The 23962-nt window shown below is 35.9% G+C and overlaps 1 protein-coding gene across 9 annotated transcripts in view; it reads right to left on the bottom strand.

Annotated features, from left to right (window-relative positions):
• Positions 1-1541: 1541 nt before the first annotated feature.
• Positions 1542-23962, bottom strand: part of LOC125671424 (sodium/calcium exchanger 3-like) — a 40065-nt gene continuing 17644 nt past the window's right edge. For 3 of the 9 annotated variants that reach the window (XM_056161602.1, XM_056161603.1, XM_056161601.1), the window contains exons 2-13: positions 15071-15823; positions 13911-13940; positions 12810-12842; positions 12458-12528; positions 7517-7693; positions 5127-5323; positions 4439-4677; positions 3987-4219; positions 3773-3878; positions 3488-3666; positions 3018-3347; positions 1542-2739 (exon numbers count right to left, since the gene is read on the bottom strand). In XM_056161602.1, the coding sequence (XP_056017577.1) occupies positions 2485-2739; positions 3018-3347; positions 3488-3666; positions 3773-3878; positions 3987-4219; positions 4439-4677; positions 5127-5323; positions 7517-7693; positions 12458-12528; positions 12810-12842; positions 13911-13940; positions 15071-15797 (2577 nt within the window). In that variant the 5' untranslated portion in view covers positions 15798-15823 and the 3' untranslated portion in view covers positions 1542-2484. The remainder of the gene's footprint in view (positions 2740-3017; positions 3348-3487; positions 3667-3772; positions 3879-3986; positions 4220-4438; positions 4678-5126; positions 5324-7516; positions 7694-12457; positions 12529-12809; positions 12843-13910; positions 13941-15070; positions 15824-23962) is intronic. The other 6 variants (XM_056161605.1, XM_056161606.1, XM_056161604.1 and 3 more) reach the window with 2 other exon arrangements.

Below are 23962 nucleotides of genomic sequence, written 5' to 3'. Positions count from 1 at the left end.
AGCGTTCTACTCAATGTAATTCTTACACCAGAGAAATTTCGAGATATTTGTAATACGATATACATTCTTTGATATCAGAAGAACAAATTCAGACCAAACAATCCATCTGCTTAATCAATATTGTATATCAAACATTGCAGTTGTTGTAACAGTACTTACCGTAAGAGAAAATTAATCCTAATTCTCAAAGTTTAACACTATTGACTTTCAAACTCAAATGTTCAAAGTAGACGTTCATGTCGTATACCACATCATGCAGACAGAGAGCAAAAATCCGCGGGAAATTGTTATATCATTCCCTTTAATTAATTTCTCGGTAACGAATGTTACATCACGAATGTTACATCTTGACACGTTTGTCAAATTTCAGACCAACCAATGACTTCTGCAAAAGAAATGCTTATATTTTCATTCTCTGTACACTACGAGATTTTCATAAAAGGTGTAACATTTGCTCTACAAATAAAGTTTATTGTATCGTATGTTACATTTCTAAAATCGAAATGCAAAATTTTGAGAATAATGATGACTTCTTCTCAATGCCACATCCAAATATCGCTTGATGAATATTTTCCCAAAGTTTTTGAATATTTTAGCGCCAAAATAGATCAAAAACATAAAGATAATACGAAATCTTTGTCCATACATTGGGTGTTTAATTGACCCTATGATCACATAATATAATCTGGCGACATGGAGTAATATATACACCACTGGTTAAAATCATACGCAAAAGGTGTTAAACTTTTATTGAATGAAAATTTAGGAAATACAAATGATATTAACACAAAGAAAATTAAAAAACACGCTCTCAGATTTTTATATTTGCTTGTTCAATTTTAAATATTGAGTCGGCGACAGTCACGTATGTTACTAAATTAGGGTATCTACGCTTCCTACCAAGTTTATAAGTAAAGGGAAAATAAAAAGTATACCATGCCTAGGGAGGCTATGGGTCCGGTCCATGAATGTATAGTACACAAAATATATGATTTGATATAGCTTATTTTCTAATAAAGTGCCGGCGACATCGATTGCACGCTTTTATTGACTTTGAGTGATTACGTGATATAATAAAAATTCCATGTATTTAATTACTCCCTGAATACTTATCAATTACTTAGTTTGTGTATCAGTTGGGATTCAGGTGATGAAACAGCGTATGAGAAAAATACTAAGTACATTTACTTACGCAGTGATGAATATTCGTCCCACTCCCGCATGTAAACAAGTTGTTTTGCGCCTTACTTTGTACGACAGTTCTTCAAAGGGAAATAACTCGAAGGGACTCCATCCGCACACCCGCCCGCCATTCACCATACTATCAGCCGAGAGCACGTTGTACAACCCGGCCAAAAATTATAGAGCGTGACTAGGTATTGGTGATTGTCCTGGTCGTCTACATCACAGTCACAAAGTTCTAGTTTCAGTGCTGTTCACCTTTAAAATTATACTGTGCTTATTAAGGGTGATGGACACAATCTCTAATGACTGAAATGCTTCTATCATGGATGCCCTTTGAAATTCAACAAGAATGAAAATTGATATTATAACATTTTATTTTACTGTTCATACATGTATACAGAAATAAACGTTATAATCTAATGTCTTCTATAAAAATACACTGGACAGATGTTTACAAAAAGATTTCAAACACAAACGCATAGGCTGCCGAAAGGCTCAAATGTCTCAATAACAGTTTGAACTTATATGTCTTGTTATATTTGGGGCACATGGTTTCAAATCTAAACATTAAAAATACCACATTACGTATTTTGCAATTAAGCATTCACACGCTAACATTTATTAATCAAAAATGTTAATCGAATTTGTATGCTAAACCAAATTATATATTTAAAAAACAATAATAACAACAACAAAAAAAACCAAGTTATTTTCTGAGTTTTCAAAGGTACAATACATAGCTTAATTAACAAAAACTACAATGAAATATTGGCATTATATACGTACATAACAAGACACAAAAAACACAAATGAATGGAGTTATAAAAAAATAAACATATTTGTATAAAAGTATTAAAATAAAAACTGCCTTTATTGACGGTAAAATTAAAAAGTAAACGTACAGTACGTTAGTATTGGGTCACATATGAGGGCACATATTATATTACATACTTCAACACGAATAAATAAATATACCCCTACCAAAGAGATTAATACAGTATGAATATCACAAATTAAACCATGCAAATTACCCACGTCAAAAACACGCCCGTAATATTCCACGTAAAGAAGTCAAATCTTAGATTACATCTGGCGCGTCGTTGCATGGTAAGTTTACCCAATGTGATGAATTACTGTGGAAGCCAAAAGATTTGAGGTCCAATTATTAAAACTTCAACAGAATATTTTCAATGATATAACACTCTTTTTTAAAATTAACAATAGTTAAGTACGCGGCAACTTTGATCTAAGGTCTAAGAAATGATTTTTAAAAGGATTTTTTAAAAGATCTACATGCACCTAGACAGTTCCACCAATCTGAACGTTGATAATCTTTTCAGCATTTAGGGATGATAATAAAATATAAAACACCCACAACGACACCAAAATTATTGCACTAACAATCTTCATTCCCTTTGGTCCTCCCAGTTCCGCTTGTCCAAAAGGTTTAAGGAATCTTCGAGCAACCAACACACAAATGGCGACCACAGCACACGCGGTGTACAAAATGACGGAAAATCCCAGAGATCCTGGTGGGACTGTGAATACTGTCCCCTGAGTAAAATAAAGGCTTGTCAGATACTAAAATATCATATGTGTAGAAAACATCACACAGATTTACCTATGATGGTATTTTATTGATGCTTACTGGGGATACAGAATTAAGGCAGTCATTCTTAAATTCTGTGTTGATCTCTAAGAAGGTACGAAGGTATCTATTGCTTTATCCGTATCAACATTTCAAAATCTTTAGAAAAATGAAATATTCAGTAGAAAACTCTCACAATAGTGGTGTGCATGTGACCTAACAAGCTACAAAGACTTGAACTTACTTGTGAGGTGTGGTAAATTGTAGCCATGAGCCAGGGCAGACCCAGACCCAGAAACACGTTGACAGAGTTACTTCCGTTGATGTTTCCTACAGAGCTATCTGCGGTCTTTTCACCAACAGCTGCTTGTTTACTGGCAAACGTGTCGGGCATACTAGTTCCCAAGGCAACGAGCGTAATGGCGGTGATGCTGTCGTTTAAATCTACAAGACATCCGAACAAAGAGGCGAGATCTCCGATGATCGCGGTCATAAAGCCAATAACCGCAAGAGATAATATAAAAGCCGGCCAACCACCGAGATACTTAGGGGGTGGCACCAAAGCAAAGAGGATCTGTAAATGAAATACACATACAGTGGAAATGTATTGTTTTATATAATATGGTTTCATTCTAAAACATTATCATCAAACTATACAGAGAATAATTCACGCCGACAGAAACCAAAGTCATTACATATTTTAGTAAAACACACCTTCCAGAAAAAGGTGAGAAAGTGCAACAAGTAGTCAATGAAAGTGGCGTTTTCTATGTCTCCTCCATTGACGTTCATGGCATTTTTCATTTGTGTAACCCAAGTAGAATCTTCTAACTGAAGAGCGTCCATGTTAGCTTTCGTCAAATTCACGATCCTACTCACCAAACCATTAAATTCTGAAAACATTGTGAAAGAAATATAAAATTTTGGCAATCAGATTGTAAATTCTGCATATTCAAACCATGATGAGTATCTATTATGAATATATCAAAACACCTATACCTTCATCATTCACTATGGTAATTATGGTTTTTTTAATTTTAGCAAGCTCTGCGCCGCCATCGCACTCTCCCAGCTCTACTTGGAAACTTTCGTCTCTTTCTGGTTTCTGTAAATCAAAAGTTCAGTTTAGAAATGAAAATATTGATGACTACTGATCATGCAACTATCTATCGATCGTCTTTGTCATCGTACTACAAGTGGTATGACGATTTACCATGCTGTCGAATATCTCGATATCTATGGTACGAGAAGTCTCTCCGTGGTCAAACTTGAGCACACCTTCTCCACCCTCGTAGTCTTTCCCGCTGATGGCGGTGATATCGCGCGTCTTCCAGGCCACAGAGACATGACCATCGGCGCCATTGACACGGTTGACTGGGATGCGTACTCGTCTACTGCTCTCCTTGGCAATGATGCTGGGTTTAGCGAATTCCAGCTTTCCAGGTTCTGTTCAAGAAGGTTCTTAAATATTAGGGTTACCATTCTTCTTTACCACATTATGCACACTAAGTAAAATTGCATTGATGTTATGCTACAGTGTGTAGTGATTATTAAAGCATTTTTCTTGAATTATTACGTGAAATCAATCTTCAATGCAAAATTACTGAAAAATTACTGAAGTTTTGTTGTTGAAGAATTGCTTGGAACATGGAATATTAAACATACCATCGTCATTGATGATAGTGACTTGTGAAATGGAGACATTGCCAAGAACAATGTCGGTATTCTCTTCTTTTTCAGGAAGGGAAAGTTTGACGAAAAAGAATTCGTCTGGTTCCCATTCATTGTCATCAATGATTTCCACGTACAATTGACGCAGTAGCTCGTTGCTAGCAAACGATACTTCCTGCTCCAGATGAATATAGTCTTCAGGTGCTGTGGCTGTACCATTTATGGTCTCCACACTGAAAAAAATATGTTTTAGATTTCCTTACTCTCCTTCTTTAAATGTTGGTTATAAAATTGCATGGCCTTATCTAAAAAATGCATTGCACTTATCTAGTTTATTTGGGCGTACCTTCGTGGATCTAAATCTCTGTGTACATGTATTTTGAAAATTTAATCAATTCAAATGTTTGGTTTCATTATGATTTGATTAATTACTGTGGATTTAATATTAAGCAGAATACAGAAATGATTCAATTACTCAAAAATGACCTCGTGCACGGGTATAGTTGTGTGAACTGTTATAAATGTTCAAGATATCATAAACATATATGTTACCTCGAAATTTAAAGACATTTCATGAATAATTTTTTGGTAAGCAAAGCTAACTCATTTCATGATAGTCAATACATTTTAATGATATTTTTGAGTTTCTATTGGCCAAATCAACATTTTATAAGTTAAATACCGGACTGTGGCAGGGGTGTCCATTTTGCCATATCTTCTTATCCCAATACGAACTTTCTTTTCGCTCTCCAGAACAGACACAGTAGCTGCTGTGAATTCGACCACGGCCTTCGTCCCTCCTGCAGTGTGATCCTTAGTCATTATAGCCATCTTGCCCCCAGACTTCTCGTCCTCGGGTAACTGAGTGTGATCATAGAGCTGAAATTTCAGGTCAAGTTTTAAATTTGGTTATTTCATAAAGGCGTGCCATATTAAAGCAAAAATGATAATATACATCCTTATCCATTATAAAGTGAAACACAGAGCTAGAGAAAATGTAACTGTGCTGAAGACATAACACATTGACATATTTTCAGATACTATATCCTTGAACATAAAATTTCTTGTGTAAATTCTACTTTTGGTAATTAAAATGGTGCTTCTCAAAAAAAATTGTTACATCTATTTTGTGCGGAAGAAAACGATAGTAAAAAATGTAGCATAACATAAATTACTCAGTGTTTTTAAAATTAAACAACAAAGACATACTCTGTATATAATTGAGAACATTTCATGCACTCAGTACACTTGGTCATCACCATATATATATATAGGAAGTTGAGATAATGAAAACTTTTAAGATTCCAACACGTGCATATGTGTACAATGATACGGAGAAAGAAAAGTAACTGCTAATTGTAAAATACAATAATTTACTGTAGAAGTAATAAATGAAGAATAATATAACCATTACTTTCAAACGAAAGAGGAAACAATAAGGGGTTAATGAAGAATTGCTATATTCATACCTTCTACTCACGGAATCAAATGGAAACCAAAAATTATATTAAAACATTTGTTTTTCTTTCCAATAATATAAAAAGATGCACATTCATATACATGTATGTATAGTATCTGTGGGAACATTTACATATATAAAAATACACTATGTAGATATTAATGGACGTACAAAACATTCTAATCGAACATTATCTCTATAAATATCATTTTCTCATCGTCCTTATACAAGCCAACAAATGTCACTGACGTAGAGCTTTATGCTCACTTTCTAATCCTTAAACAAGAGGTTCATGGGCCACAATGCTCATTTGAGTCACCTTGACCCTGCTGCTCTTATGACGATGTTTAGAAGATCTTTATTCTCTTTGATCCCATAACTTTTGACTCCCATATTATGACCCCCACTTACCCGCATGGGGTTCTGACATAGCTGAACTTGAATCAACACACCATGGGGATGCCCCAATATCAATACATTTGTATGTCTAACATGGCCTTGCAGTTCTTGAGAAGAAGATTTTTAAAAAAAGATTTTCCCTTTTATTCATGCATTAGGCAAAATTTGATCTATGATTTAAGACCAACCCTAACCCTAGGGCCCATGGGGATTCAAAGCATTTGCATATTGATATGATTTATGAATATTCTTTTTCTCAACTTTCCAAAATATTCATATATTGCCATTTGAAAATTCCATCCGCAATTGTGGACCCACCCTATCCCCTGGAACTTAATTTGAATAAACTGAAATCTGCATTATCTGAAAATGCTTGCATATTGATAAGGAAAAATCCTGGCACTGCTGATCTTGATAAGAAGACTTTTATAAAGATTTTTTCCCTATAAATCTCCATATAAAACTTTGTTCCCCTATCGTGACTCCCCCCCCCCCCCCGCACCTTAGGCACTATCTGAGGATGCTTGCATATCGATATGACTAATTTTAAAAGACTCTGTTGTTCTTGATAAGATTTTAATAGATTTTTCATAGATATCCTCATGTAAAACTTGTGTCCCCTACTGTAACCCCACTCTACCTCTGGGGGTCATGGTTTGAACAAACTTGAATCTGCACTATCTGTTAATCTGAGGATGATTGTATATTATATGATTAATTGTGGCCCAGTCGTTCTTGAGAAGATGTTTACAGATTTCTCCTACATATCCCCATATAAATATGTTATCCCCTATTGTGGTCCCACCCTATACCCAGCGCCATGATTTGAATGATTTTAAATATCCATTCATTAAGGAAGCATTCAAATAAGTTTTATCTTTTCTTGTCCAGAGGTTCTTAAGATTTTTCAAAAATTACACCGTGTTTTTACTATTTCTACATTACCTTCCCTTTGGAAAAAAGTTACCCTTCATTTGAACAATTTTGAAACCCCCTTTACCCAATGATGCTTTATGATAAGTTTAGTTGAAATTGGCGCTGGAGAGAGAATAAGTTGAAAATGTGTAAAGTTATAGATAGACTGACAGACGGATGTCGGACAACAGGTGATCAGAAAAACTTGCTTCAGATTATAGCTCAGGTGAGTTAAAAAGTGTCATATACATACATCGCTATATTGAAAATTTTCAAAGTTGAAAATGTTGCTGTCTTACATCTTTGAAGGCTGAATAGACTTGAGGCACCAGCTTTCGCCCACCCGACATGTTCCTGGTGGCGTTAATGCGGTACCACATCCGGCTGTGATGCTCTTTCTCGGACAGCTTAGCTGCAACAATTTTTGCCGCCTCCTCTGGTGGAATACCCTGGTCCAAAGATTCATGTCCAAGTTCCTACAATGATCACAACGATTTTATTTGCAGCATTGCAGAATGTAACAAGAAATGTGTGTAAACATGTGTGCCCCCCCCCCCCCCCACCCCCCACTGTGGTGCAAAAGTGAAAAGGGTTATACACATGCATCATTTAATTGATAGAAGTGCCAAAAGAATTCAAGATATTGAGCAGACAATATCTTCCTATATCCAGAGTGGATTGATCCTTGGCCTTCAACCATTCGACCTAAAACTCAATAGGGGTTATTTACTCCTTAGGATGTACCAGTGAACCAAGTTTGATGTCTTTTAAGCAATGGGTTTTCACGATATTGAATGGACAATATCTTCGTATGTCCAGTTTGGGCCTTGACCATGTGACCTTAAAATCAATAGGGGTCATCTACTCCTGGAGATGTACCAGAGTACAAAATCTGACATATGTCAAGCAAAGAGTTTTCAAGACATTGAGCAGACAGAGTGGACTGATCCTAAATCTTTGGACCTAAAAATCAATAGGGGTTATCTTCTACACATAACCAACTCACATATGAAATATCATTGATATCACGTGAATGATTCTCAAGATATTGAGCGGACAACATATCTACCAGCAATCAAGCAAGAGGCCCATGGGCCACAACACTCACCTGAGTCAACCTGGTCCTACTATTCTTAATCAGATTAATTTTGCCGTTTTGATTTTACCGTCTTGAATCCACACAACTTGGCAATCATCGCATATCAATATAATCTTGTGTGACCCTGCTGTATATTCTCATTTAAACTTTGATACCCTATTGCGGTCCCACGCTACCTATTTTCACACAAGTTTTGTCTTTTCTGGTCAAGTGGTTCTGAGAACATTTTAAAATAAGCCACCATATTTTCACTATTTCTTAATTGCCTCCCTTTAAAAATGGTGTGACCCTTAATGTGAGAAACCCCTGGAGGCCATGATTTTTGCAAACTTGAATCTACACTATGTCAGAAAGCTTTCATGTAAATGTGAACTTCTTTGGCCCTATGGTTCTTGAGAAGAAGATTTTTAAAGATTTGTCCTATATATTTGTATGTAAAACTTTGATCCCCCCTTGTGGCCCCATCCTACCCCTGGGGGCCATAATTTTAACAAACTTGAATCTACACTATGTCAGAAAGCTTTCAAGTAAATATCAGCTTTTCTGGCTCAGTGGTTCTTGAGAAGAAGATTTTTAAAGATTTTCCCTATATATTTGTATGTAAAACTTTGATCCCCTATTGTGGCCCCATCCTACCCCAGGGGCCATGATTTGAACAAACTTAACTCTGCACTATGTTAGGAAGCTTTCATGTAAATATCAGCTTTTCTGGCTCAGTGGCTCTTGGGAAGAAGATTTTTGAAGATTGTCCCTATATATTTGTATGTAAAACTTTGATCCCCTATTGTGGCCCCATCCGACACTCGGGGGCCAGGATTTTAACAAACTTGAATCTGCACTATGTCAGAAAGCTTTCATGTAAATATCAGCTTTTCTGGATCAGTGGTTCTTGAGAAGATTTTCTAAAGATTTCCCCTATATATTTGTACGTAAAACTTTGATCTCCTATTGTGACCCCATTCGACCCCCGGGGACCACGATTTCAACAAACCTGAATCTGCACTATATCAGAAAGCTTTCATATAAATCTCAGCTTTTCTGGCTCAGTGGTTCTTGAGAAGAAGATTTTTCCTATATATTTGTATGTAAAACTTTGATCCCTCTTGTGGCCCCATCCTACCCCCGGGGGCCATGATTTTAACAAACTTGAATTTGCATTATATCAGGAAGCAGTCATATAAATCTCAGCTTTTCTGACTCAGTGGTTCTTGAGAGGAAGATTTTTAAAGATTTTCCTTATATATTTGTATGTAAAACTTTGATCCCCCCTTGTGGCCCCATTCGACCCCCGGGGGCCAGGATTTTAACAAACTTGAATCTGCGCTATGTCAGGAAGCTTTCATATAAATCTCAGCTTTTCTGGCTCAGTGGTTCTTGAGAAGAAGATTTTTAAAGATTTGTCCTATATATTTGTATGTAAAATTTTGATCCCCTATTGTGGCCCCATCCGACCCCCGGGGGCCATGATTTTAACAATTTAGAATCTGCACTATATCAGGAAGCTTTCATATAAATCTCAACTTTTCTGGCTCAGTGGTTCTTGAGAAGAAGATTTTTAAAGATTTTTCCTATATATTTGTATGTAAAATTTTGATCCCCTATTGTGGCCCCATCCGACCCCCGGGGGCCATGATTTTAACAATTTAAAATCTGCAATACCTAATAAAGCTTATCTATAAATTTCATCTTTTCTGGCCCAGTGGTTCTTGAGAAGATTTTTTAATGACCTTACTCTATTTTTACCTTTTCTTGATTATCTCCCCTAGGAAGATGGCCCGGCCCTTTATTTTAACAATTTAAAATTCCCTTTACCTAAGGATGCTTTGTGCCAACTTTGGTTGAAATTAGCCCAGTGGTTTTTGAGAAGAAGTCAAAAATGTTAAAAGCTTACAGACGGACGGACAGATGGACGGACGCCGGAATACGAGTGATCAGAAAAGCTCACTTGAGCTTTTAGCTCAGGTGAGCTAAAAACACCTGAGCTTATAACTCTAGTGAGCTAAAGTGTGATTACGTACGTACAATTACGTTGAAATAAGATAAGTTTAGGTTTATAGCATGGAAAATAGGGGGGGGGGGGGTCTCTTTGGTGTCCTGAGTGTCAGAAAATACCACAGAAAGTGAAAATGGTAATTTTGATTTGGATGTAAAAGAAAAATTTAAATTTCCAATGTCTGGAAAAATCATTGGAAACATATCCACATATCTCACCTTTGTAGACTCTTAATTATGATTTGGAGCATAATGGTGTTGACAAGCATGTGCATGAATTAAATGTATTTGTATTAAATCTAACACGAACATGTACGATGACAGTAAAGAAGGGTGTTTGATCCGATTATTACATTGAAAAGTATTTCATAACATCAAAAGACTACAGAACTAATTATTATAAAGAGAAGTTTGCATGTCTAATTCGATATACATTTAAGGTACATTTCTATGTCAACTGCGAAGCACGGCAAGACCTCGATGTGACGTATCTGTTTGTCTGTCTGTCAGTTTATAATCGTTTCACTGCATGTACATGCAACATACGGGTATTTTGAATCAGATTAGTTCAACACATCCAGCGATTTTCATAGCTTCGTATTTCTGTACACTAACACTAGCATGCACTTTACACTAACACTAGCATGCACTTTACACTAACACTAGCATGCACAAACTTGTATTTCTTTACACTAACACTAGCATGCACAAACTTGGAAATAATTCCCGTTCTATCCTTGTATACACTATATATATATATATGAAATATTGATGTCCTTTGTGGTAAAGGCAATGAAATGAAACTCGATCTATGAAAGCATCACCATGTTCCTGGGGGGAAACGTCAGTGTTTATATATCACAGGAGTTTTTTTCACAACACGCATGGTTATTCTGAACAGGTTTCAACGTTAACTAGTTATTTTAAGAAAAGGCATCCAAAGGGGAAACGGTTTCATAACGATGGTGTCCATAACATAGCTCTATGACTATGGCCTTAATTCGCAAGTATTATTGTGGAGTTTAAGTAGATGATACCAGTTCTGATGTTTCGTCTGAAAACAGCCCACAAGATTTGTCAAGAATTTTGATTCATGACCTTGAAAATCAAGTGTTCGACAACGACCTTGAAAATGAATGGTGTTCGACAACTCGCAATGGGGAACACGTAAGGAAAGTTTATTGACCATCACTGCACTACGGTTTTGTTTAAAACTGGCATACAAGATTCAACTCTCTCACGCACCCAACACAGTTACTTCGTCCCTCCTCAAATTGTTGCGAGGAAATAATAAAACAAGTGGCATACTACATGTATATAGTAATCAGATTCAAAAAGATGGAAAGAATCTCGATTACATGCAATTTGCAGAAATGAAATGTTCTTAGGAAATACACGTACAGGTACTTCCAATACAAGTCTTGAAACAGCTTCTGAATCAGACTACTCTGAAAACTAATGTTCTTTTAAACTTGTCTTGGAATTCCTATGAGCATACCTTGTGACGCAACATTCTCATCTCAAACACGAGGGGGAAAATGCTACTTAGACAATAAGAAGAGATTACCGTTACAGCATTTGCTATGCTGGCGAATTTCTGAACAGTGACTCTTGAGAAAATGAATTACGTTACCCAACGCCATCTACTGGCACCCAGGAGTTTTTGCAATACATTTATAAAGATGATAACTCAAGCGCTGAAGTCAAAAGGAAGAAGCAAGAAGCCTGTGCAATTATGAAATGTACATTTATGAAGAAGGTAAAAAACTAACCTTACTTCACAACATCAAATTCTTTTCATGTGAATGTTCTACGAGAAATTGACAATTTTATGAAAAGTGATCACAAGTCAATACTAAGTATGTTCCGATAATAATACATATGAGTCATCCAATCGACAATTTGTTCGCATGAATAGAATGAATGCATTGTTGTTGATACACCTAAATCAATACTCCCTACTCAATTACACAGGATATAGGAGAAACATACCTGCAATAACATAATTTTCAACTACCTAATTACGAACCCGCCTAATTGTAACGGTATTATAACTAATCGTAAAAAACATCAGAAAAGTAGATCACACATGTCTGCTTGAAGATGCAATTCTGCTCTTTGTCGGACATATTAGACAAAACATTGTTACCTTGGCTAATTTTAGAAGGTTTTTGTTAGACGGTTTCTCTTTTTCTTCTCCAGCTGCTGCGGGTTTTTCATCTGAAAAATGAAAATATATATGTTCTTGAAAATGTATGACCTTGTATTACTCGAATGATTATCTTTTGAAGATCATGTATGAAATTGAATATCTCTACGGTGAACCTGAATAATTCTTTCTTTTCGTCTTTCCGCGAATATTGATATAGTCACCCCAAACCCATAAAAATAAAAGCCTAAACTCAATCAAAATGGTATTAACCGAATTACCATAAAACAACCAGAAGCAATGCTTGATGACGCGAGAAATAGGGTTTGTGTAGAAGGAATGCATACGTTACCTTTCGGTATAATAGCAAACTCAGAGGTCTCAGCTGAACCAGTGAACATGAAAATATGAGCAGTTTCATGATGAAAAAAAAAAAAGACTGGTAATATTGGCATGTATTTACAGCATATGCTTTAATCTATTTATTAATAAAATCGTATTTCATTTTTACTGAAGATTCATACAATTTCGAATTTGTAACTTTCTGTTCGTGACTACAAATTTCTGTACAAAATATATGTGCATGTATTAGTATATTTTCCTAATACATGTACAAGTTATGAAATCATAAAATGCATGCTTATGTGATGATGTTATTTTTCTCTCTTCTACATTTCATTTTGACTATAATATATATGATATAGTATATTGTTAAGTAATAATGTTAAATCAGATACATGCAGTTTATTTTCAATATAAATGAACGGTACCCAAACCCTATTTCTCATTCCAGAAACGTGCAACATCGATACATACATATATATATAAGTACTTTCGTACCACTTTTGAAAGCAGATTTCTTAATAAATTCACACATCTAAAATAGTTTTCTATTTTAGTTAATTTGGCAAAGCACCAAACATATGAATGTTTTAGCTCAGTAGTTTTGTTTTGCTTAAAAGACAAAATACTTTCAAGTTAGTTGAAAAGCAGTATACATTATATACAGAAGTTGTATCCAAAATGCTGTCTAGAATCGAGCTACCAGCATTTAGGAGTTTCGTTTTGTATAGGAAAAGTGAAGTAATGGATAAATACAATAATGCATATTATAGATGACGTCATTCTAGCCATTATTTCAGATTACTACACCAAATATGTCTGATATTACTGTAAAAGATGAAAGAACATTAATATGTGAGAAAGTGGTGAGTAATTTTGAGTTAAGATAGAAGAGAAACCAAATACGTATTACAACTTTTTTCTAGCAAAGATTTCTACTTTAGATGAACATGGTTACTTTTCCCAGCACCTTTAATATGTTCATGAAACTTCCTAGTTTCTAAAGAGTAGAAATCTTTGTTTGAAAACATAAATTATTCTACATAAATAAATAAGACTTCTATCCATGCAACTTAGCAACCAAATCACTCGGACGAAAACGTCTGGCTACCTGTTGTCAACGGCTCATTTGCATAACCCTCTAAAACGAAGAGAAAATTACAAATCAGCATTAGATAGCTGTACAGTGAGTTAGTCATCATTTACTGCATTTAACACTAGTACCCCTTAGTAAATTGTTATGATGTACGGTACTGGACTTTATGAATCGTAACTTCCAGTACAAAGCCAGTGTTGGACCCATGAACACGAAGCACGGTCGTCCATTAACTAATGCATTAAAAATGAATGATCATGCTATGTTGTACATATATATACATGCAACACATCTGGACAATAAAAATAAATCAATAATCCGGGATAGAAAGGTGACTTTAGGTTGTTTTCTGGTGTTCTCTATTATCCACTGAAATTTGATTTATCTTTGAATGGATTCTATTTATGACAACAAAGCTGAAAACAAAGACAATTTTAGCATTTAAAGTGATAGTCGGTGATAACAGGCTAAACGCTTGATAGTTTACAGTTTCGATCTGAAATCGATGCATTCACAATTTATCAAGGAAATTGTCTTTTCCTGCGACACAGATTGTGGATAGGAAGGAAACTTAATCTACAATCCAGATATCAGCCAGAGGCGTGGTGAAACGTCGAATTACGGCATAGACAAACTATTTACATCTGATTAACGACACACGTCGATTTAAAATGAATAGAGGAAATTTAAACAAAGATAAGGAGTACATGCAGGAGTTATGAGATTAATCACTGTTCGTTATCTTCACCATGCATGCACAACGTAGAAAGTTTGCTCCTAGCCAAATGCAGGAAGCTCACCCAAACTTTCCCTATATGATGGATGCAAAGGTTAATTCCTCAAGTCACATTTTTACTTATGTAGAATGCAATTTCAGCAAAAAACACCCCAAATACTACCAACTAAAAGACAGTGACTACGGACACTATTTTCATTCTATATATTATGATTAAGAAACAGGATGTACTTGAGAGAGAATGTGACCTTCTATGACCGACCTTCACCTGACATATATCCTATCTTGTGTAGTTCAAAAATACTGACAAAGGTCAGCGTCACCAACCGACTGATCAAAAATAGCACGGCTCCGGTTTCCTGTCACGGAGGCAAACCTGGTGTCTCAGCAAATGTTTTTATACTAAAGAGCATGAAAATGGGAGATAAACCCAACTTACCCAAGGAAATTCCAACCATTCCGTTTTCGACAGCTTCTTCTTTCTTCATGCAAGGTTTCTTGTCAATCAGGTATGCTCCAATAATAAGTGCTGGGAACATCAAGAAAGTGATGATGGCTTCATAAAGATCCACCACTCCGGGGGAAATCACGAGGATAACGAGCGACAACCAGACGTAGGCCCAAATACAGCTGAATGTCGTTAATCCGAATACTCGCATATTGGCGATTCTTCGCGTCTCCCCATCTGGGATAGAGAGTATACAAATAGCTGATATCACTAAAAGATTAAAGGCCGCTGAACCAACAATAGTACCAGGTCCCAATTCTCCGCTTTCAAACTTCCTGCCAACGATTTCAATAACTGACAGTAAGATTTCAGGAGCGCTGGTACCAAGCGCCAAAAGACTTAGATTCGCAACTGTGTCGTTCCATACTTTGACTTCAATCATTCTAAATCCATCCGGTTCATTTTGATCGGGAATTCTCACCTTCGCTGTTTTTGATGTGATTTTTTCAATGGCACACATAAAAACGTCGGCAATCAGGGCTACTCCGAGAAAGCACCATACCATTGCAACCAAATACAAAACGATTCTAGTTCCTGCAGACCACGTGTACTCGTTAAGTATGGGCAACAACAGAGCATTTGAACATGTGTAGTTATCCAAATTAATTGTAGGACATTCCGGAGCAACCATGGGTGTCGTGTTGGTATTGTTTGCCATGTTTCTAGGCTCTTAGTTCTACTTTACTGAAAGAACAATAGTACTTTATATATCAATTATATGCTTCAAACATGATACATGTATGAAAAGGAAACAAATATAGATTTACCACTATACGTCACCATTCGCTGAATATTACAATTCCTGCAATTTTTCCAAGTGAGCAGACAGTGAATGTACAAGATTAATAGATTGTATTGGTGTGGGATTGGGAAATTTCATCGAGGGGGAAAGATTCGCAGTCTGTGACAAGCCTTTGCCGAGTCTTAGACTGAAGCTCGTCCCAGAGGTAGAATTTCCCTATCCCACAACATAAGGTTATTAAATGCGTATGAGGGCAATTGTCATTTTGTCTACCCCAAGGTAAGAACTATTAATCGAGGGCTTTAGTCAGAGGTCAACAGTTCTGAACTTCTGATTATTAGCCGAATATACATTTGATAACTGTTTTATTATACCGAAAACAATCTTGGCTAATCACTCTGTCTCTGCCATTCTCAGTGGCAGACGATAATCAAACAACGCGCGTTATGAAAATTTGTTTGCACACAGCGTTGCAGTTATGAGACTACATTTTCAAAAAATAATAATATATTGCTAATATGTGCGCATTTTTATCTATATTTTAAAATTCCCGCCTAATCCTTTGGGTAAGTTGATAGGAATAGCCATTGAAACAGCACAAATGATGTCATATCATAAAAGAAAAGAATGCGCAATACTATAAAATTTTAATAACCTCATTCTTTAATTGATTTCTAATTAATATCTAAAACATCAAATTAATATATAAAAAAAAGAAGTTTATATTCCCCTAATTTGTCTAATTGTAAACAGCGTAGACCTACAGTCACTATTAGGTAGTGTACCGGTGACAGTCGACCATGTTGTCATTTCGAGATATTGAAAGTAGAGTTACTGAATGAAGAATTGTTGAAAAATTCCGCATTTGGGTTAATTTCTTATTTTTTGTGCTTGGTTGGTGATATTAACCACATTAAAGTAGGATAAACTTCTCTAGGCATCGAATGGGGTGCATTTACATTGTCTGAGACGGAAATGGGCAACAAATCTTTTTTCTTTTTTTTTTTATAATTTTTTTTATTTTTGTGCACATACCGGTACATCAGATATACATTAGTATTATATCCAGAGAGAAAAAAAATCAAAAGAACCAAAAGAAAAAAGAAAAAGAAGAAACAAAGCATATGAGCTGAAGGTATGTGGGATTTGAGAGAGAAAGAAAAAGAGGAAGAGAGAGAAGTTACGAAAACAGAAGGTTCCATGATTCCATTGGACATCAAACTTTTCCTTTTTACCATTTTTATACGAAATAAATTTTTTAGTTTCATAAAAAAAAATCATTTGTGAAATTGCAGCACGCACACTCAAGGACTTCTCAGTGCATCTTGCTGTATACACATAGTATTTAAGCCATAAGACAATAGTGTTTTGTATCAGACTATTATTTTCAATAAAACCAAGAATAAAAGATTTTTTGTAATAGCTATCTGTAAATCAGTCTTATCTTCCAAAAAATGCTCAAATTCTGCTAGGAATAATTGTAAAAAATCACATTCCCACAGAATATGTTCTATTGTTTCCTCTTCAGAATGACAATGATCGCAGTACTTTGAGTCAATTTTCTTGATTTTGAATAAAAAAGAGTTTGTAGCTAAGATTCGGTTTATAATTCTGTATTGAAACCATCTGATTTTGCTATCTTTTGTCACTCTGAAGGGTATTTTATGAATTATTTTCCATTTTTTAGTGTTATCTTCTAAAAGCTCACTCCATTTTGTTTTGCCTGATGTGATTGAGGTATTTTGATTTATAATTTCATAAAAAAGTTTTCATTTGTTGCATTTCAACACTGTATATATATTTGACATAATCAATGGATTTGTGAGCTTTTTGATAGTTTTGTCACATCCACAATTTTTCACCCAAGCCTTAACAGCATGAATAATGCTATTATATTCTTAAAAAATAATCTTTGTATTTGGATAAGTATTGCAAAACGATTCAAAACCAAGAAATGAACCATCTTCATTGATTATATCATTAATGGCCCTGTCACACTACATCACGACCATCATGACCTCACTACGTTCTATCATATTTTTTTTAGATCGTGGTGAGATCGTAGTGCAACGGCATGAATTTGTAATTTTGTCTGTCTTCACGATGTTACTGCGTCCTAACTACGCTCTTATCACGACTCCACTACGATTAAACTACGGCCTTGTTACGATTCCACCACGTTCTCACTACGTACATCAAGTTCTTACTACGCTCCCACTACGTCCATCACGTTCTAACTACGCTCTCACCACGACTCCCACGACTGCAACACGAGTTTCCTACGCTTCTGCCACGATTGTACCACGATCTTACAACGATTCTACCACGATCTTACTACGGTTCTACCACGTTTCCGCGCCGCTGTCGCCACACTTTGCAGCAGCTGAATCAGATCCAGATTCAGTATAAATACAGCTCAGAACCTTCTTGTCTAGCAGCTTGGTCGTTAAGTGCCATATACTGAATATGCATCAACATCTCCATCAATATTTCTTGGTCTGGCCTTTTCATGATTCCAAAGAAGCAATGGTCATATGCAACCTTTGTTCAGTTTTTATACCAGTGTATGGGGGAGAACAGAACGTGATTCCGTCGTGGCTTGCGCGCAGTGAAATCGTAGTGAGAACGTGTTAAGGACGGGATGATCTTGGTAGAAACTTACTACAGTCTTCAACAACATAGTATGGACGTGCCGTGATCGTAGCGGAAGCGTGAAGAAAACGTAGTGCAAATGGGATGATCGTAATGAGAACGTAGTGAAAACGGGATGGTCGTATAGAGAGCGTAGTGGAATCGCAGTGCAGTCGGTTTCTTCTGCATCACGATCCCATTACGATGCTACTACGACCATGCCGATCTAAATACGAACTTAGTACGTCCTTACTACGCTTCCACTACGATCAAATTTGACCACGACCGCACTACGTTTGTTTTGAGCATGTTCAAAGTTGCTCCACGACCATCACGACCATAAAGACCTTACTACGACCTTACTACGACGTACCCGATCGCTCTACGATCATAAATTTTTACATGGTCGTAGTGCGAACGTGGCCTAGTGTGATGGGGGTATTAGTTGTTTGATGCCGCTGTCAAACATTTGTTTATTATAAAATGATTTTCCACCAATATGAATATTTGGGTTATAAAATAGAGGTGCATCAGCAGCAACACCAGACTCTTTACTAAGGTTATGCAATGTAAACCATGATTTAAATACATCTATCCAAAATTTATTTTTCAATGTTTTCAAGAATATTGTAATGTATTCAATTTCACAGTTTACTAATTTGCTGAAGTCCAACTTTGGAATAAAATGTTCCAAACAAATCTTTGTTTCATTCTGCACACGTGGGGCCGAGATGCAGACAGCATGCTCAAGAGTATTCATACGCGTAACCGACTTCTTAGTGATCCGGTCTGTACAGTAATAACTTATAAGAAGATATTATAACTTTTCAATGCTTTTTATTAAAGGATTAAGAAGTAAATGTAGATAAAGAGCACAATGTGGCCGGATGCAACTACAACTGCCCTCCCTACGGAAATAGTCCAGGTAGCGTGTTTTCTTGTGCTACAGGACGAATAGTCATTTTATTGTATAAACCTCATATAGGAGTAAAATAAGTTAAGGTAACCATATAATTTTAAAAAAACATCTCAAAACAGCTGTCTCGCATGGTAATGTTGGTTTAACACTCGTGATTATGTGAGAAAATTGTATTACATGCCTATGTGTTTCCCTGTGTTAGCACTTCTTACTATACAAGTTATTGTATAGGTTGAGGTGAATATTCTTACTGTATGATAACGTCCGATATCAAGAAATTATTATACAGAACTACAGGTATAACTAAATCGTCAAAAGCAATCCCAACACTGTTCTTATTGAACAGTTTGGTGAACAGTTACCTGAACTGACAGAAGACGTGTGCTGTCCAGTATCCTAGTAAAAAAAAAACCTGGGCCAGGATTACATGACCTATCGTAGGGATTTCCCAGTGACCCAACCGTAGATCTAGTCACTGTTGCTTTTCCAAAACGCTTTTGCTGTCCAACATTCTAATTGCTGTGTAGTGCACAATATTCAACAACATGTGACCACTTAACTTTTCGTCATCACTTTGAAGCTAGCGTACAACACGGGGACATGTAGTTGTGCTTATTTCCCAATAGACACAAAATCATAAAATATCCTGAAAATAATCTCCAACATCAAATACGACCCATCTAAATTCTAGGCTTTGTATATCTTCAGTCGATTTCCGAAATGTCCCGGGACTACTTGTGTTACGATATGATTTATGCAGGGTGGTGTTCAATCGATAAATACTATTGTTCTTAGAGAAAACCTAAATGTCATGATAGACTCTGCCGGACTCAAACAGCCACTACATTCGCCAATGGTGTATCCACTACATAGTTCCTTAAATCATACCGGACCTTGGATCCGGTATTGGAGATCGATATACACTGGAAAAGAGGATCACTTTCTGCCAGTTTACATGTACAATGTAGGTAACTGTGATGTCATCTTGTCGTGCATTTATACAACAAGAGTTGTCAGAAGACGACATAGCTCGTAGGGAAGCATAACTCTACGTAACCTATACCTTTAGTTCAAAAGGTTAAAGTTTTTGAAAAATAGGTCAAGTCCAATGTTACTAGATCAAAAGTTTTAATACCATATCAAAGGCCTGGTCATGAGGTATCTAAATATGAAATATCAAATCCCTATCCCTTTGGTTCAAAAGACATAGCCAAAGTTAATGTTTTTGAAAAGTAGGTCAAAGTCCAAGGTCAATAGCTATAGTAACAAAAGAAATGCCTTCTAATGAGGCATCTATATTTGAAATATCAAATCCCTATCACTCTTGGTTCAAAATATATAACCAAGGTTAAAGTTTTTTTTAAGTAGGTCAAAGTCCAAGGTCACAAGATCAAAAAGTCTTGGTACCAAAACAAAGTTCTCTTCATGAGGCATCTATATGTGAAATATCAAAACCCTATCTATCCCTCTTGGTTAAAATATATAGTCCAGGTTAAGATTTAAAAAGTAGGTCAAAGTACACAGTAAAGGTCACTAGGTCAAAAGTCTTGGTACCAAAACAAAAGTCTCTAAATTAGGCATCTATGACCCTACCCCCCTTGGTTCAAAAGATATAGGACAATCATTCCGGCGAGCTAAAAACAACTTTTTGAAGTTTAATGATATGTAAACATCGTAGGTAGTGAAGGTAAAATAAGTGTTATATCTACATGCATGAAAACGTGATCTAGGTTTGGAGAAGTATCATAATAAATGTACCAAAAATTTTCATATTAAAGGGACTGGTTCACGATTTTTGATAAAAATATTTTTCATTTTTGATGGCAAACATTAAAAATATAACTCATTTAATATTGACAGCCAAAATTTTGACCTTCTGAATGCAAGAATTAAAGCAATATCTTAGCCTTAAATCTGTGTTATATAAACAAAGACTCGAGTCTTTTTATGTATACAAACAAACAATTGAAATATTGATTTTGTAATATAAAGCATCTTAATTTTGCATAGTCACAAATTTTAACTTTAGATGATACATTTGCCCCCAAAATGCTCGAAATGTGAAAGATATAATAAACTTAGATCGATATCCATTTCTTTTGAAAATTTCATAAACAATAACATACCGCAATCTTTGTTTACAAAACAAATAATAAACTCTCTAAAATGAGCTTTTTTGATAATTTTTATGTGAACTCTTAAACACATTAGACAGCAGATTTTGATCATTAAAAGTGAAAAAGAAACCGTCCCTTTAAGATATAACGGATATATAATGTATGTTTTGAGATTCAAAATGTTTAGGCATTTAAAATTCAGAGTATGTACAAGATTATGTTGTTTAGACTATAAAAATAATCATGCACAGGTAGGTATATTTGATCAACCACGCACACCCACGCCTACAATCATGTTCTCACGGTGTCTACATACAGAACCCGTTTGCTATCGTCCTATTTTGTATGATTACGATACATGACGTTCCCGATGCATGACACACTACGTGATGGATGAGGAACCGCCTAAGTCAAACCGGCTTGAATCCAAGCTTCTCCAACATAGCAGCATCAAATATACTCCCCGATCCCTAAACTACTCCCCGATCCCAAATATACTCCCCGATCCCAAATATACTCCCCGATCCCTAAACTACTCCCCGATCCCAAATATACTCCCCGATCCCTAAACTACTCGATTCTTAAACTGTATGTGTTGCCAATCTCCATACTCACGCATGCCTTAAAAACATTTAATGATTTATTACCATCATTTTTATGTACAATACTAAACCTCTGTATACAATTGTGTAATTGACAGTTACTGTGATGAGATAAATGAATTCAGTTCATGTTCTACATGATAAATATTGAACACTAACACAATTCGGCTGGCTCCTGATTCCAGGGCTCTGACGTCTACACCTCAACAATGTCCACATTTTCTAGAAATAGGACGATTTCTCTAGGTGTTTTTTTTTTAAAGCCATAAATGAAATGTAACATTTACATTGAAGAAAAACAAGTCTTGTGTCTGGGCTAAAACATTAATAATTTGTCCAATACAACATTTCATGAGTAGAAGCTATCGGCGTAACATGATTATTAATGAGGCCCATATTAGTATGCGGTCCGAAGGTTGTTTTTTTGTTGTCATTCATATACACTGTACTTTAGCTAGAATTGCTATGTCTACCAGCCGCGGGAAATCATCTGTATGAAAACAATGTCACAATCTTAAATATTTTCATTGTAGGTCCCCAAGACTTAAATTTGCAAGATATCCGCGAAACTATCTTTAGTGTAACACACCTATTGAACACGCAGAAGGGGCTTGTGTTTACGTGGGTTTTTTTAGGGGTGGGGGTTGGAGGGGGGGGGGGCTTGTCCAGTATTTATTTCACCGACTACAGAGCCAGTGAAAGCTTACGTCAAAGAATGCTATTCTCCATTTTGTTGCTTTGCTTTTATCAAGTTATGACCTTGTAAAAATTATGCAGAGCACCAATGTAGAGAAGAGCTCCCCGTCGTTCTTCAGTGCGCTACACAGTACAATAGCTTAACTGTAGTATACATGTGTAATCATGGTTATAAAACAAGAGCGCTTTTGTACCAATGTTACAAGTGCATGCAATTGGATCTAAAAGTATATTCCTTGCATTTAACATTCCATAGTGCTTAGTTTTTGGTGAAAAAATCGATCATATTGGTCAGATATAAGCCCCTAAGGCGGGAAACTAGGTCTTATTAGTCCGCTCGTGCCCATGGCAAATGATGGAAAAACAAAACACGTATATATTTCGGTATTTTACATCCCCGATTGTTAGTATATTAAGACTATCTTGTTCATCAGTTTTGTGTAGCTGTTTTCATCGATTGTCTTGCAAAAAAAAAAAAAAAAAGCACAATTATAGTCGGAAAAAAGATATTTTCCGCGTTTTCTGTTTTAAAATACATTATCTTGTTTCGTTAGATAATGTAAAATCGATCAAAATAAAGGACAATATGACAGTTGATTTGACAACTTCGCGAAGACAATTAAGGCAACATATGATGTTTAAAGGGTTTTTAAACGGTGTTTCCTCATGGGGGTTATACCCTAAAAATTTCAGCAGCTGTTATAATTGCAATCATCACACAAACAATACGACATATATCGGGATCCCAGGAGGTAATTAACAAGACATCAACCGCAGGTGAGCATAGCAGGTGTACGATATTTATCCACGCGATGTTGGTAACCACGCCTGACTCGGGGTACGCGATCCCTTGGTTACCCCACCATTAAGTAAGAGAGTTGAACTTTCGTGGGTTATCCTGCTATTGACTTTGTTTACCACGGCCATCTAAACCTAATAAAGGTTCATTTTACTTTACTTATTACATGCACATATACATCATGTACAGCATGAAAGAACTTCATGTATAAAGCGATTACGGATATATGATATACACAGTACAGTGTACTGCACAACACGCAAATTAAAGTGTTTACAATTCCTGTTGACAAAGCATTACGTAATTATTAAACTATG

This window comes from Ostrea edulis, chromosome 4 (assembly GCF_947568905.1).
Source record: "Ostrea edulis chromosome 4, xbOstEdul1.1, whole genome shotgun sequence".
Lineage (NCBI taxonomy): Eukaryota > Metazoa > Mollusca > Bivalvia > Ostreida > Ostreidae > Ostrea > Ostrea edulis.
The sequence above is the reverse complement of the archived record's forward strand: the minus strand, read 5'-3'. Positions and strand labels throughout refer to the sequence as shown.